Source organism: Chroicocephalus ridibundus, chromosome 3 (assembly GCF_963924245.1).
Source record: "Chroicocephalus ridibundus chromosome 3, bChrRid1.1, whole genome shotgun sequence".
In the NCBI taxonomy this organism is placed as follows: Eukaryota; Metazoa; Chordata; class Aves; order Charadriiformes; family Laridae; genus Chroicocephalus; species Chroicocephalus ridibundus.
Window position 1 is genome coordinate 32,937,714 of NC_086286.1, and position 15,738 is coordinate 32,953,451.

At 39.4% G+C, this 15,738-nt stretch overlaps 1 protein-coding gene across 1 annotated transcript in view; it reads right to left on the reverse strand.

Annotated features, from left to right (window-relative positions):
• Positions 1 to 15,738, reverse strand: part of PLB1 (phospholipase B1) — an 84,651-nt gene that overhangs the window by 49,227 nt on the left and 19,686 nt on the right. The window contains exons 15-23 of the mRNA XM_063328658.1: positions 10,369 to 10,437; positions 9,471 to 9,551; positions 7,930 to 7,996; positions 7,138 to 7,196; positions 5,968 to 6,041; positions 4,556 to 4,599; positions 3,601 to 3,709; positions 2,613 to 2,664; positions 609 to 689 (exon numbers count right to left, since the gene is read on the reverse strand). Of these exons, the coding sequence (XP_063184728.1) occupies positions 609 to 689; positions 2,613 to 2,664; positions 3,601 to 3,709; positions 4,556 to 4,599; positions 5,968 to 6,041; positions 7,138 to 7,196; positions 7,930 to 7,996; positions 9,471 to 9,551; positions 10,369 to 10,437 (636 nt within the window). The remainder of the gene's footprint in view (positions 1 to 608; positions 690 to 2,612; positions 2,665 to 3,600; positions 3,710 to 4,555; positions 4,600 to 5,967; positions 6,042 to 7,137; positions 7,197 to 7,929; positions 7,997 to 9,470; positions 9,552 to 10,368; positions 10,438 to 15,738) is intronic.

Sequence of the window (15,738 nt, forward strand, 5' to 3'; positions counted from 1 at the left end):
CTGTGCTGCTTTGCTGTTTTTCCTGATCTGAAATTAATCATGCAAAATGAAAAGTGTGTGCTCTGCTGCTTATAAGTAGGTAAGACTCATCACTAAGTGAGGAGTCTGCCACAGCCTTTCACCTTCTCTGTATTCACACATACCAAAGGCTACATACAGTATGTGTATATATATTATATACATATACAATAGATATTATATTATATTATATATAATTGCATCAGCATGAGCTGCGGATAGAACCATTCCCATAGCACTGAAACTGATAAGAGAACACCAAGTAAGACTAAGGAGTATGACTGTGCACAAGGCAAAGAAGAGCAAAAACCTTTGCCCTTTTATCTACAGGTGGTAAAGTGAGTAGATAATGGAAGATTATCTTAGTTATCAGCAAAACTTACAGGTGTTCTAAAGATACCGCTTCATTTATCAGAACATTAAGTTGGACAACCTGAAGGTCTCAGTACAGTTACATTCCAGAGCTGCACAAATAAGACCTACCTTATTTTGGTCTCACTCACTGAGTTCTGCCCTCTCACCCACTGCAATGCATAGAGAACCTATGCCCAGGGTGTCCCAGTTCATGCTGTAGGCAGCAGGGGACTTACTGGATTCTTGCAGAAATCACATAGGTCGTTTCCTCCTATGAGAAGTGTTATGACCTTCCAGTCAGTCTGCAAATTTATTCTCTGCACACAGAAAGAGATGGAATGAAAGTTATTGAATTAAAAAAAAAAAAAAAAAAGAAAGAAAGAAAGGGAAGAGGGGCAGTCAACATACTAAACACAAATTTAACATTTCTCAGGATACCTGGCTATAGTTCTCTAAGCATCCACAACAAAAATAAATTTTCAGTCATGACAAAGTGTAGAAACTAGTATGATCTAAATAAGGTTTTCCAATATCAGTAGCACCATGCAAAATTATTTGCTTTAGGAAACTATTGCTCAAAATCCATGTGTATGCTTTTCTTAGCACTATCTTGTGCGTGTACACTGAGTGACTCCTCCTGCAGTTCTAGGAATATATCTTCATTACAAAAATGATGGTATATGTCCTACTGTGTCATAAATAATGCAGCTATCCTGCTGGAAAACCCTGGAGGGCACTATATTTTGGTCTTATTGTGAGACAAACTGCAAAGAATAGAAAGGCAATATTAACTCTATCTAACGATACTGGTAAAGAATTATAGCACTTTTTCCTCTGGAGGGATTTTGCAAAGGGCTACCTAATGCAAGGAAAATATGCTGCAGTAAACACACATCTTCTTAGCCTTGAGGAAAGGTTCAGATATGCTTAGTACCATGTAGCAGATGTTGTACTCAATATCTTAGCACTCCAATTTCAGTGCAAAACACCACTGAGAAAAGCAGCAATAGTACATCAGCCTCAAGTGGTTTAAAAACATCTATCTTCAAAGGCAGAAGGCAACACATCCCAACTAGTAAACACACTCTTCAGTAGTTTCGTCTCAATATGTACTTATCCAAATTAAAAGAGGGGAAAATTTTCCTCCTGCACTAAACAAGTGTTTTTAAAAAGCAGGGAAAAAAAGGGGGAGCTCTTAAATCAAAGAGCATATATGACATCCAATATGAACATCCTTTCAGTTAGAAAGAATTTAGTAAATAAAAGGTATTTGTATTAATTTCTGTTGTGTGACCTTTCCAAGCTGATAAATACAGCAGAATAATACTTAGAAGCCTTGAATGGTTTGAATGAAAAGCATCCAACCACTTCATTGTTAGTTGCTATCCCTTTTAATCTCATTTCAGATACAGCCAGAGTGAAATCTTGTTTAAAAGAAAGTGAATCAAAAAGAAAGGCACTGCAAATATTTTTGCCAATATGTTATTCACCAGAGTATTTATACTAGACATGCACACAGTTATTTTCAAGGCTTTTTGGCTGCTTTCCAAATGCACAATTGGAAAGCCAAAATAACATCATCTAACTTAGGCCACTGATTGCATAGCATGTTTGTCAAATTACAAATAGCAAACATTCAAAGCACTAGTTGAGGTGAAAAATCTGCAAGTGATCCTCATCCTAATGTGTGTTTTACAGACCATTAATCAAATAATTCCTAAAATCAAAAATCAGTTGATGACTAAGTGAAAGAAGGGACTAAATTGTTTCTAAAGAAAACAAGTCCTTTCCTCACCTCACATGTTCACTCCACATGAGATTTGCCACTTGAAAAGCTTGCCCTCACCATCCTAGCGCGTATCATTACTGCTGGAAAAACCACGTGCTTACAAGATAATGAATAGTACCACAGCAAAATCGTAGCAAATTTCAGTCACTTTACAGGGTAATGTAGGTTGGGAGGGGAAGCAACAGTGCTGAATTTACCAGCCACTTGCAGTAAAAACGATAAGAAGATTACAATTATTTGTGTTTGATAGTAACTATCACATGCTGGTACAAATTCACTTAAGACGAAGCCATAGATTATTTTGTACTGACTCACATTCTGCACTAGGGAATACTACACTGTACACGGCTGTACCCATAGTTTTAATGTTTGGCATCTGCTGTTTGTCTGTTAGAAACTAATGATGCCATATAACTTCATTCTAAAGATATTAATGACATGTTAAACTCACAGTGTCGTTCTTCATGCGGTCCACCAGTCTTCTAACCTGTGCAGGAACATCCCTAAAGAGAAGAGAAAAATAAAATCATAAAATAATAACAGTAAAAAAAAGAATCCTGCATAGCCAGCAAGGCTAATAGAAAAGCTGATGAATGGACCTCCCTCACATAACGGCTAAAAAAACCTGGGAAAGTACAATTTTCATTGACCGAAAGGTATGATACTCCAAAAAGGCTATATTTTGAGATAGTGATGGGGAAAAAAAAAAAAAGTCAAACAATTAGTATCCAACAGGCACTCAAGCACTTTGCAAATGCTGCATAGTTACACTTTTACAAGCTATATAGAAAATGCACTGGGCTGACACAAAATAAATGCACTTTGCTCCTTCCCGACATCGTACAGATGCCATTGATAAACACCCCACTGAAGCATCCGTGCATGTATCAATGTTATTACGTGCCCTCAAGTCACTGAGGCATGTCTTATCAGAAGCCTTCCCAAGAGAAAAAGAGACGATATGAATTTCACTGAAGACGGAGCATAGTGGTCTCTAGTTAATTCCCAGTTCTGCCACAGACTGACCATAGGCAACCCACAACTTTCTCCTAGTTTCTCTACACAAACTCTTGGTCCTGCTTACAAGCGGGTTTGAAAATACCTCCTATAAAATAGGAATATTTTTTCTCTGCCTCACAATAGGGATGTGAAGCTTTCTGAGTAGTGCATGTAACGTGTTTTGTGCTTCTTGGTTGAAAATACTAGAGAAAGCATTGCTTTTGCTGCTAATTTATTTGACAGAGATTCAAAACATCGCAAAGTCCCCATCACAAATTTTTGGCCTTCATGCTAGAGATGGGCTAAAGTTATATATTTTGGTTTGCCTATCAGCCTTATTGTGCTCCTGCCAAAGTCCAGGGTTTGGGCTTTTTTAAGTTAGAACTGAGTTTTAAAGAAAAATCAGCTTTCCATTAAAATTAAAAGAGATTTCCTCTTACTCTGCACGATTCCCTGCCACAGCTTGGTTGAGTGCAGCATTATCTGTAGTCTCCTTTCCAGTGCCAATGGAATACCCTATCAGGGATGGGTTGAACTCACGAAGAATGTCTGCAGAAAAAGACAGCACCCTGAAATGTTGCGTACTGCAGCAGGTAGCAAATGAGGTTATAAAGATTAGACTTTAGTAAAAGACCTTTAAAAAGCTTTAAGAGATACCTATTAAAAAAAAATAACCTTTAACTATAATAAATGTGGAGATTCAACACCATACAAATACTTCCTTGCCTTCAAGATTTCTGAATTTCACAAATTCAGGTATCATCTCACAACCTAACACGACCATCTTGGCTAGCAATACCATTTCGCCTGGTAAGCGAGGCTGAGTAACCCTACGCTCAGGAGGGAGACTCTCATGCCGTCATACTCTAACTGCAGATGGGTTGGAATCAAATCCTTTAGCGTGATCTCCCCAGATGTATTAACCCCAAAGACCCAAGATTCCCTTCTAGATCTTAGGTTACAAAGCAGCCTTACAACACCCCAGATCTAAAATGCCTTGACCTCTAAAAAGCATGTAAAATCTGATCTTGTAAAGTGATTCTGCTACTGCCTAGAACAACTTTCCCATACAGTCAAAATAGCTTCTTTAGGCTCTGATCTAAGATCTTTGATTCATCTATCCTCAACACATTTTGGGCAGAACTATAACCAACAACAGGAGAATATTGAAACAACCAAACCCCTGGGAATTACAAAATACATAGTTAAGTCATGCACAGCAAATTACAGCTTGGTCATTATGCAACTTTCACTCAGCACTGGACGTTGAATACCAAGAGACTGGTGCTGTCATGCTACAAATTGTAAATCTTTCTTCATGTCTTCTTTTATAATAACAGCTGTTTTAATAAACAGCTCCCAATATTTATCAGGTTTACGGGAATAGGCACTTACTTGCTAGTGTCGTGACTGTGCTTATGTTTTCATTTCCTCCAACACTGTTAAAAAGAAAGAACAAGGAAAACGTGTTCCAGTGTACGATGGACTTGGTAAGGCAACGGACTAAGACAGACAGCTCCCCCTCATGGGGTTTCTACACGGGTACACAGCGCATTCTCTGGTGGTTGTACCAAGTCAAAGCAAGCTCTTTCTGTGCATACCAACAGGGTCACAAAATCAGAGACTCTGTCATAATCATAGTAATCATATTAAAAGCTCTGTACACTAGAGCTGCCCTTTGAATTCTCTCATGTGTCTTGGCATGTGTTCAAACCTAGCTGAAAGAAATTAGATTTTTTTTTTTAAAGCCGTCATCTTTGATATTTTTCTCCCTATTAAAATATTTATTACTTCCATTTTTAGTTAACAAATCCTTTGTATCCATAACAACAAGTTCTAAAAGCATATACGTCAGACTGATAAGTATACTCAATACCTTTTGCCCCCCATTTCACTCAGCAGGAAGAATACTGCTAGACTGGTAAAATTCAACATATGTCTACGTGCTCTTTACTCTCCATGCTGTAGAAAATGCTAGTATACTTCCCCCACCCCAAATGCCAGCAGATTATTATTAAAGATCAAAATACAAAAAGATGGACTTAAAACACCTCTAAAGTATCCCTTTAATTTGGAACAGAATATTTTGAAGTGCTTTAGTACCTGTTTAAACTTCTTATAGACCTGCAGTGACTGAGACGGGGTAAGAGGTGACGAACAGAAAATCAGCCTGACAGGTTTGGTGTTAAATCATAAATTTACAGTTGCAGAATAACAAGCGAACATGATCACCTTTCTTCAGAGTGACTTTTTGACCTGTCTAATCAAATGCTACATATATAAGAGTCTGTACTGACTCATAATTGATAAACTGTTCTGCCTGATGTAAGCAATGCTGGGAAAGGGTTAAGGAAATAGATACAGCATATGAAACAGCAGCAGCAGCAGCAAAGATCCCATTTTCACTTTTTTCTAGACCACTGATTTTAAATGAGACAAATGGGTGACGTGGGCCACAAGAGCAGAGAGAATACACAAACAGCAGGGACAGAAATGCAGAGTGTGCAAGTGGTGCAATGCCACTGGGATCTCAAAGTCCCCTTTGCAATAGCTACAACCATCTGAAGAGTAGAGACCTTCTTAACAAGGACCACTGTTTATCCGTGTATCCAGGCCTGTTCCAGCCATGCCACATCGTACTCGAGAGAACCACTAGTTTGAATAGCACAACCATGTGCCTCTATGCAAAACGTGAAGTCACATTCACTCTCCACAAGATTCCATTTGCTACAAAAACAACTATACATATCAAGACACGAGAAAACGGATTCCCTCCCGCTGGTGGGAGGGAAATACCTGGGACTCACCTCCAAGAAACACCTCGGTATTGAGTCAGGACATCCGCAACATCATGGGGTTTGGATGCTGCCCCATTACCTGCCTGGAAGCAGGAGAAAAGAGGAGTTCACCTTCAGAAAATAAGAATTTCTACAGTAACTAGTTCTCTGACTGATCCTAGTGAAAATAATTGAAGAGTATATTAATGAAGCAAGCTACGTCATCTTACCAAAATATAACAGACCCTTGTTCTCAAGAGGATCAAGGGCTGAGGGTATTTTAATTCTGCTCCAGTGAATTACCCTCTTCTATCAACTTCTTGATTAGATCAAGTAGGGAAAAAAATTGGTTGAGAATGTTCAAAATACTCGTATAATTCTAAATTTACATAAGGAATAAATAAGATAGCAATGGTCCTGAATGAATAATTTATTATAATGTTCCTTACATTAAAAAGTGGCGTGGCGATTTTTCATATTCCCTCACCCAGTTTCCCCAAGAAAGGACACTACAAGGATTTAATGTGGTAATTAGCACAGAACACATAAGACACATGAATTATGATATGCACTGCGAAGCAGCCGTCACTGGTTGAAGAATCACAGCCAGTCTAAGGGTAACAAGTTTATGTAGTTCCAGAAACAGTATCCAAAAAAAAAAAAAAAAAAATCTCAAGATAAGTTACACTTCATACACATGATGATTTATTGCAATTTTACTCAAACATTTAGTTAGTATAAACGAACATAACTTTATAAGCTTGGTATTATCATATATATATTTATTATAGCATATATCTATACACATAGACACAATTAGCTGCAGATTTTTTTTTCTTTCTATTTATGCTGCTCACTAATAGCTTTGAAGGCCAATACCTTGGGATTTGCCGAGAATCAATAAAGAAAAGCAATTGTTGCAAGTCCACTCTAGGAGGCTGGTTTTGCTGCTGTGCAATCTAATCTCCTGGCTCTTCCTTGTGTGGCACTCTTGTGGACTTTAAATGGGAACTGTGTGCTCAATTAGACTCATGATCTGATTATCAGTCAGTCAAGGTGGAGTGTGGAAAAGAATATGTGAAAAAAAAATGTTTGGCTCAATAGAGCATAACTGTATGTATTCTATTTCTCCAGTTAAAAATTGAAAAATGCTTTTTCATTACTTGCTTTAACGATGGTTATCCAGTGATCTTTACTTACTGTGAGCGAATCTCCCAGGGCGGCAATTACACGAATATCTGCCGGCTTCAAATTATGAACTAATAAATAAAAAATAAAGATAGTGTAAAGGAAAGAGGAAAGAAAGAAAACTTCAAATTGTGATGGTTATCAGAATTTTTCCTTAGAATAAGCATAAAGCATTAAGCATTGCAAAGACAGTATTTTAATATTCATGACAGCATCAGCTAAAAATGACAGACACTGACAGGCATCAAATGAGAAACGGCTCTTGGTACCATAGCTGGGCATTAGCTACAGCAACAAGGGCGGCAGTAAGATTTTGGTCTGTCATCTGTGCTTACTCAAATTTGTTCTAACCAGTGGAAGTGACTGAAAAGCAGGCACAGCTCTGGTGCCAGCACAGGGTGGAAATCTGGGAACCATCACAGCTTCTGAGGGAAGACAAAATCCACCCAGGGACAGAATTCCATGTGGCTTTTTGCACCCCAGACTGCACTCACAAAAGCCCCTACTTCACACATACGCAGTTTACCCACCTCTGCAACTGAAGTACCCGACTACCTCCTGTCTTTTCCACTGTCACTTCTTTGTACATGGAAGGTGCGGTTGCATAAGTTTTTACCATCCTTGAGGGAGAACTTACATCCTGCATACAACTATTTATTTTGTTCCAAACAGGATCTTAAAAGCCACAGTGAATAGAGTGCACTGCTTCAAAGAAAAGTGTACCTTTCCTAATTAAACCCAGTTCCTGTTCCACTTCTATCATCAAATGAAGTAGCTCTACAATAAAATTTTATAGGACTGTACCTGAAACTGGAACTGTATCAGAGGGATCCCGGTCAAAACAGGGAATATCTGTTCCATAAATCCTCTCCTGAAAAGACAGACAGGGCAAGACTTTGCATCAGACTCACTATACTCTGGTCATGAAAAACCATTTATGTTTCAGGCATTAGATTAACAAATTTCCCACGCACTTTGTACACATCTTCCCAGCTCAGCCTGTCCTCAGGCCATGCCTACAGTTGCCCTTTGAAGGCAGACAAAAGCTCAGCCTGCTCAGAAGTCACATGGCCATATTAGTGCAGCATGGCTCTTGCCTACCAGCAGGGCCAGTTATTTCAGACTCCGTGCTGTGCCGTGTTCAGCTATGCAACATTTTGTGTGGCCGTACTCCGAGCTAGGCGAGCTTGCCTCTTTTTGCAAGAAACTGTTTGAACATCCCTGGAATATCCCAGCACGAAACTGTACCTTTGTCAGCAGGCCATGAGTCTGCCTTCTCTGCGCGCAGCCCTCTACATGCAGCCAGGGATTTGCCCTCCTGGCTCTTTTGGCTTGCCATCAACTGATGGAAGCGCCCCAAGGACAGTCAGCGAAGGCTGACTGTCAGTGTACCAGAGCAGAGCATTGCACAAGACCCAAGGACATGTGTTTGCAACAAATTTCTCTACAGAACTCCTTAAGTAGGCTAACTTGAGTAAGGAAAATAAATTTGTGTGTCTTGTCCCATTGTTTCATTTTGGTTTGTTTTTTTTATTTAAAAAACCCCACACAAAAAACAAACCCACAAACATAACACAGTGTTTCTTCTTGTGTCCTACACTATAACTACCACCAAAAGTCAGAGTGGTAGGTACCATCGCCCCAGGGAGATGTCTATACATCCAGAGTAACTAACAAAACAGTTGGCATTATATTAGAATGAGAGGAGAAATGTGTATTCCGATGACGCATAGGCCATTTTGAGTGCAGATGTGGTCTAAACACTGTGCATGAAAATGAGCGTTCTCACCTCCCTCTGTTGCTGCTTAAGAGCACCAAGCTCTGCTCAGAACCAGAGTACCATGACTTAAAAAAAAAAAAAAAAAAAAAAAAAGCACAGCCATTTATCTCTGCACATCTAATCTGCAACTAACTCACAAAAAAGAAAAACGAATAATCCATTGTTCTTCAGTTTTACTATGGCATAAACAAGACAAAATCAGACCCATACAGTGGCGTCATGCTGATCTGATCTACTTTCCTCCAGGACTAAATTTTCCGTCTTCTTATCCTAGGGAAATTAACACTGTTTAAGATGTTTAAAAAAGGTTTTTAACAGTGAAGGCAAGACTTAGTTTAGGCTGGCTGAACACATCTACCTTAAATCACACTCCACAAAATTCACCAAGGAGAAAATGTACTGTTAAGCATCTGACTATTTAGTCAAGCATGGAAATAAAGAGATGGAGGTTTGTATTTAGTTTTCCCAGGTAGTGTTGTTTAATTAGGCTCCAGCACACTCTCACCCACCTGCCCCACTGCCTGGAATACACTCGGTCCATATGACGCAAACAGTGCTACTGTACCTGAGATATTTCTTTGGTGTTTGATGTCTCCAGGGAAGATGAGTAGTTACTATTTCTATATGTGAACAAATATGGATTTTCCTGCAGAGCGAAGAGAGTATGTTTACCAACGTTAGTGGAAACGCAGTCAGCTGACCTTGAAGTCTTCTGGTTAGGTTTTCCAAGAGAAGAAAATCTTTGCAGTATTATATTTTTGAATGAACATTGCACTAGTGAAATAAGTCAGGTTAGACCTGAAAATTAAGCCCTGGTATGCTCTAGGGACTGCACCACCTCTTGCCTTAAACCTGACATCAAACAAAACACATAATTCAATTTCTTTCATGCTTTAATTGCTGTTCAGTGAAGCTTTCGGATGCCAGTAATATTTTATCACTATCAAATTATTCAAGTTAGAGCTTAAATGCAAAAACATTCAAGAACTTGTTCTTTGAACCAGAGATGCTCACACCCTGAAGATACTACTGGGCTACTGACAGCTCTGGGGACTAAAATAGTTAAACCTGGCAGCAGACAGAGTCAAATTACAGAAAAGCTAAATTATATAAAATACATGGATTGAATTTCATTGGTGACACAGATTTTAATACTGATAATAGACCCCTGATATCGGCAATTAATAAATTCAGATTAGCTAGTTATATTTTGAATAAAAAAACACCTGACACAGTAAAATGATTTAACTAAATTATGTCAGAAGTTCTTGTTTTCATAATTTCATCTTTAGAAAATAAAGAGTCTGTGTCAATGAACTGGAAGTACACTGAGTTTTTAACAGTGCAGTATCTTGAGTAAGTGCACATTCCCAAGAACTTCAGAAGACAATAACAGTATTTCAAGACTTGGAAATTCTGCAGAAAGTAAATAAAATCTCACAGTAATAAGGAAACCCTTTTACCTGAGATGGACACTGCACCTGAAGCATTTTTGTGAAATCATAAGGCTGCTTCTGTCCAACCGGCTCCATCTGGAAAGGGAGAGAACAGAGGAATCGTACATATGCTGTGTGGGGGAGGGAAGGGAGAACAGCAGCAATGCAAAGGCTCTAGTGCCTGGAGTTTTCCATCAGGTCCATATATTTAAAAACTTGTTTTGCTTATAATAAATATTTATCTATGTATAACATACCACATGTATACCTACAAAAGCAAGGAACTGAAAACAAGGCCTCTTGCACGATCAGACTGTCATCCCATCATCATTAAGCATCCACACATTAACTCTGCTGTTGGGAAGGCCGAACCTGTAGGTGTTTTTCCCACAAGGCACTGATCTCATACCACAGTATTCAACTGCTTGCAGTCGAGTCACTATTTATCAGCTTAACCATAGTAACTGTGGAGATGCTCTAAAAGAGCATAGCTTAAACCATCCTCATGATTAGTTTCCCCCCCTTACGGTATGCAAAATTTAAACTTTGCTGAGATTTGCAAGACAGTTTTACTTCCCAGCTGGACTGAGTATGAGAAAACAAAAGGTGGGTTGCCACAGCTTCCCTGCCAGGTAACAACTCTTTGCAGCAGTCTGTCCGTCCTCCCAAGCCTCATCTGCCACAGGTTTTTTTGTCTTTTCCCAGGCTGCGAAACCATGCTTACGAACATTTGAGAAAGGCACCATTGGGAGATCTTTCTTCAGCTTGCTACAGTTTATAGTTTTCATACAAAAGTATAAAGAAAGTAAAGACTTTTGTGTGGGAGGAAAAGCAACCCCGAGTAGAATGAAACTTTGAAGTAAAAATGGTGTTACTGAAACTCCTCAGAAAATGCGGCTTTAACTCAGATTATACACTCAAAGCTTGGGTAAGACCACATCACTTCACCTCAGAAGCAAAAAGTACAAAATCCCTAACATAAATGTATCACCAAATGGAAGATTTTTAGTTTTCCATTTGTGTTGCATTAGCTTTTTTCCTTCTGTCTTACAAGCACTGTCTTTATGTACTCCCTCTACTGCAGTTCCTTTTGCAGCGAAGTCAGAAACATGGAATATAACACATTAAGGTCACACACCAATTCTCCGGTGGCTGTAGACCATGCAACTAAACGCTTGCTAATTTATCCCACCTTCCAGAACTATTTCCTTACCTACATTTTCACACATGTTAAACAACATGAAAAGGTGCACTTCAACTCTGCACAGAGGCTTGATAATTGATAATATTTATAGTTGTCCACCTTCTAGCAAGATGGAGAAGGGATTGTTGTTAATGAGAAATTATGGAATGATTCAAAACTCAGTACTGACAGCACAAAACGGCAAATAGCTCAAAGAATCACTTCACCTGTTTAGGCACCTTGCTAGGTGCTAATTAAATTGCAATCATCACACCCAAAGGAGTTGGCCACTGTTTTAGATTCCCTCAGCTCAGTTTGCACCGGCAGCTGCCAGAAGCAGCAGACTGCAGAAGAAATAGGATTGAAGGCGCTGAAAAATACAGCAATAACAGGCTTGATGTCACCGGCACATTCTGGGCAGGGATGTTATATTCTGTTTTGGTTGTTCCATCAACGAAAATAATGGAAAAATTCAGAGAAATAGAGAAGAGGTTTACAGAGCTAGATATTCTTTGAAAGAAGCATTTGAAGAAACAGAACTGGTGCTTTTTTGAGAGAGATATGAATAAAAGGGACATCCCTGAAACACACAAAATAATGAAGCTCAGAGAAAAGATACATTGGGAGCTGGTACTTTCTCATCCTCCTTGGACAAAACAAAGGAGCTATTTAATGACATTCTTAAAAGAAAACATTCTTCTTCCAGCACAGAATGATCCTACAGAACATGGGACAACGGTGGTATTTCTTGGCTAGGAGTGAATTTCAAACAAGTATTAGACACCTGTATGTCACTGGGAGTTAGGCGATGAGAACAAATTTCTCCAGGAGGCAATTCATTCCAGATGGCTCAGAAACACTGTTCTCCCAGCAGAGACTGACAGCTCCCGTGCAGCAGAGCTGCAAGGTCCTGGTCAGAAAATGGGGCACCAAGTCTGCATTGTGGTCAGCCAAAACCTCCCCTGATTTCTAGCATATCTCTCATGCAGGATAGTTATAAGTGTGCTCTGGTACTGTAGCAGTTTCTAAGTCCCTAAGTAAACCCCTGCACACAGAAGAGAGGCACGGGCAGCCTCTTGTGGTGCTGTTCCCATTCGGGTTCTTGCCTGGTTTCGGTTTTTCTCTTGATTGGCAGATGGGTTTTTTTGTGGTCTTTTCTGTTACACAAAAGAATGCCAAACACAAGAGCAAGTGCTTCTTGTCTAAGTTCTTTACACACATGAAAGGAGCTTTGCCCCCAGATATATTTTCAGAGGTAACGTTGTAGGCATTTGCTAAAATTAATGAATTAGGCTCTCTGTGGTAAACATAAAAGCTGTCCAAGTAAACAACCAGCCTCTCTCAGCTTTTCCTAGGTACCCAATGTCATTTTGCTGACTGTTCTCTGACATGTTTAGTGTATGAATTGCACAGTTCCTAGTTAGCTAGAAATGCTTTAATGAAATATCTAGCCATGCCTAGGACAATTCCTTAACACGTGCTAGCTCAGCTTCTTCTCAGCAGACTGAAGTGCAGTCCAACTGACGACTGCCACTAGATTTTCAAGGTTTTGCCCTTTGGTCAATAGGCAGGTAATCATTCCAAGGCTGGTACTAAGCCTCCAAACAAGGTAAAGGCAGGCTGGCAGACAGCAGGAGGGGGGAAACTCTCCAAAGGCAGTTCACTGGCACCTCCTGATTCTGCTGTGTTTGCTGCCTGGCAAGTCACAATCTTGATTTCCTATCAGTTCCCAATACTGCACTGTGGGTTGGTTTGTGTTGTTTTTAAAGAAGTCAGCATAAACCATTAGCTGGGCTTCCCAGTATAACTAGAATGACCTATACTGTGTGAGGACACCTGCCAGCGCTTCCTATGCAGAAAGCATCTTTCATATCATCTACTTTTATATCATGCCAGAGTATCATCACAGGCAGACAAGGAACCTACCGAGAGAGGTGCCTGTACAATGATTGCCAGCTGTACTAAGAAAATTCCACTAAAACAAAGAAAAAGCAGGAAAACAGAGGGGGAAAGGTGTTGTGAAGGGAATACTACCATTCCTGTAGCCTCCCTTCAAACCAGTAGCAAGATGTGGTTTGCCACATTTTGCTCTTCCTCCAGATCACCTAGGCTGTCCCCTCACTAGAGAAACCACCTCACACTGAGGAAAAACACTGAAATAAAGCAAAGTTGGTATTTGTCTCCTTTATGACAATTCTCTGGTTCTGGTGGCTCCCCAGCATGGTCACTGCCTGAGACTGGGTAACTGCCCCGACACAGTTACACAATTTATCACCTCTGCTATTTCCACAAAATGCTCTTAGCAGTTAAAGTGACAAGAATAGAGTAACACAGCAAAGAACAGGATGCTCAAGGACAGAGACCAGGAGGCAAAACAAAGCCTATGCAGACAAGGGGGAAACATGGACAGAAAAATGAAGCAGAGGGAAAGAAGAAGGCTCTTCCGCTGGCAGAAGCTGTAAAGAAAAAAAATAAAATCTTCTGAAGGGACAGAAGGAATTTGTTGCAGGCTATGTGTAAAAATTTGAGAGGGCAGGAAAGAGAAATCAGTGCTGGGTTAACTGAGTATGTTTGCATGAGTTATTAAACTTCAGGAGAGAAACCCCCTTCTACAGAGCCTGGATCTGAAGGAGGCAACGTAGCTGTTTCGGAATGGGGATGATACCATCACAAATCCTTACAAAAAAATATTCAAGATGCCTCGTATTGGCATTCTGCATAAATTGAAATCTAAAAAGCTGGACAGTAAGAAGCCATAGAAAAAAGCAAAAAAATGGAAAATGAAAAAAAAAAAGAAAAAATTAAAAATGGGAAAAAATTAAAGTGAAGCCCATTAGAAGCACATGGACTCTGCTAATCGCAGAATCTGATAAAAAAGGAAGGACGTTACTCAATGCTGGAGGTCAGTTTCCAACTGATAAGCCCTAGAAAACATAGCAGTTCAGGTTGGTCTATCACCACAGTTAGATCTCAGATTCTGACAAGTTTGGTTCAGTTAGACCCAAACAACTCCCACCAGAGAGGCACGAAACAGGCTGGCAAACTGGCAGCACGGTGGTCCCTCTCCAGTCCAAAGCATTCATTTTCTGCACTAGCTGAAAGAATATTCAGCATTTCATTTTAAAAGTTTTCTGATTGAAAAACCATGCTAAGCAGATGTAAAGGGCCACTTTTCCCAGCAAATTGGATATTCATACTTTGTGTGGCTTGCTCCTGACTTGCTTCAATATTTATAACAGTTAGTATCTCAGGAGGATATGCCACTGCTTTCTAATATCTTACAGATCATGTTTAGGTGATAGCAATTGTGTGATCTAGGTAAATATCTACAATACTGAAAGGGACACCGAGACATGGGCTCACTCACTCTTTTTAGAAGAAAACTGCAGGAACAGTCAGGAACCTGACTTTTGGAGTCTGCTGTGTTCATCTAACTAGTTCAACTAATTGCCTAGTGAGGCCAAGGCAAAAGAATAATAAAGAAGCCAATGTGCATCTTATGGCATCTATTTTATGATAGAAGAACTGAGGTAGGAACTTTGACATCATCACGAGGAATGTCATAGATAACAGCAAAGGAGATAACTGCATGCAGCACATTGATTCCAAGGTTAGAGATTCAACAGTTGATCAATTTTTAACTCTTTGGCTCCTACTGACTAACTAAAGTCCTTCTAGCATTAACTAAAAGACAATATCTTTTATTAGAGTGACTGTAGGATTTTTCTATTACATCATCTGGTTGAATAAAAGACTCTTCCTCCAAATCCTGCAAGTTTAAACGATCAGGGCTACAACAGTGTTACTACAGCCAGAATTAGCATAAAAGGAAACAAGAACATGCCAATCTGCATGGATTTATTTAAAATGCAGTTTACTAAAATGCCGTTACAGTATAGACTTTTTTCCCTTCATGCTTAGGATAATTTGGACAGACACAGGAATAGCAAGTGCTTTCAGATGAAAATCTTAATAACAGATGGACCGCAAAACAAGCAAAAAAAGTAAGTCTTTTGTCTTTAACATAATTGGCCATTGCAGATTCTTTTTAATTAAAGTGAATTATATGTGTTATAAGAAGATTATTAGAAAAACAAAAGCAGAACATTTTTTAAGTTTCTAAGTCAGAAGGAACAGTAAAATCAACATCTTATCCAAAACCACCAATATCAGGGCATATCCAAACATAATATGCACTAAGCAGAAACATCCTA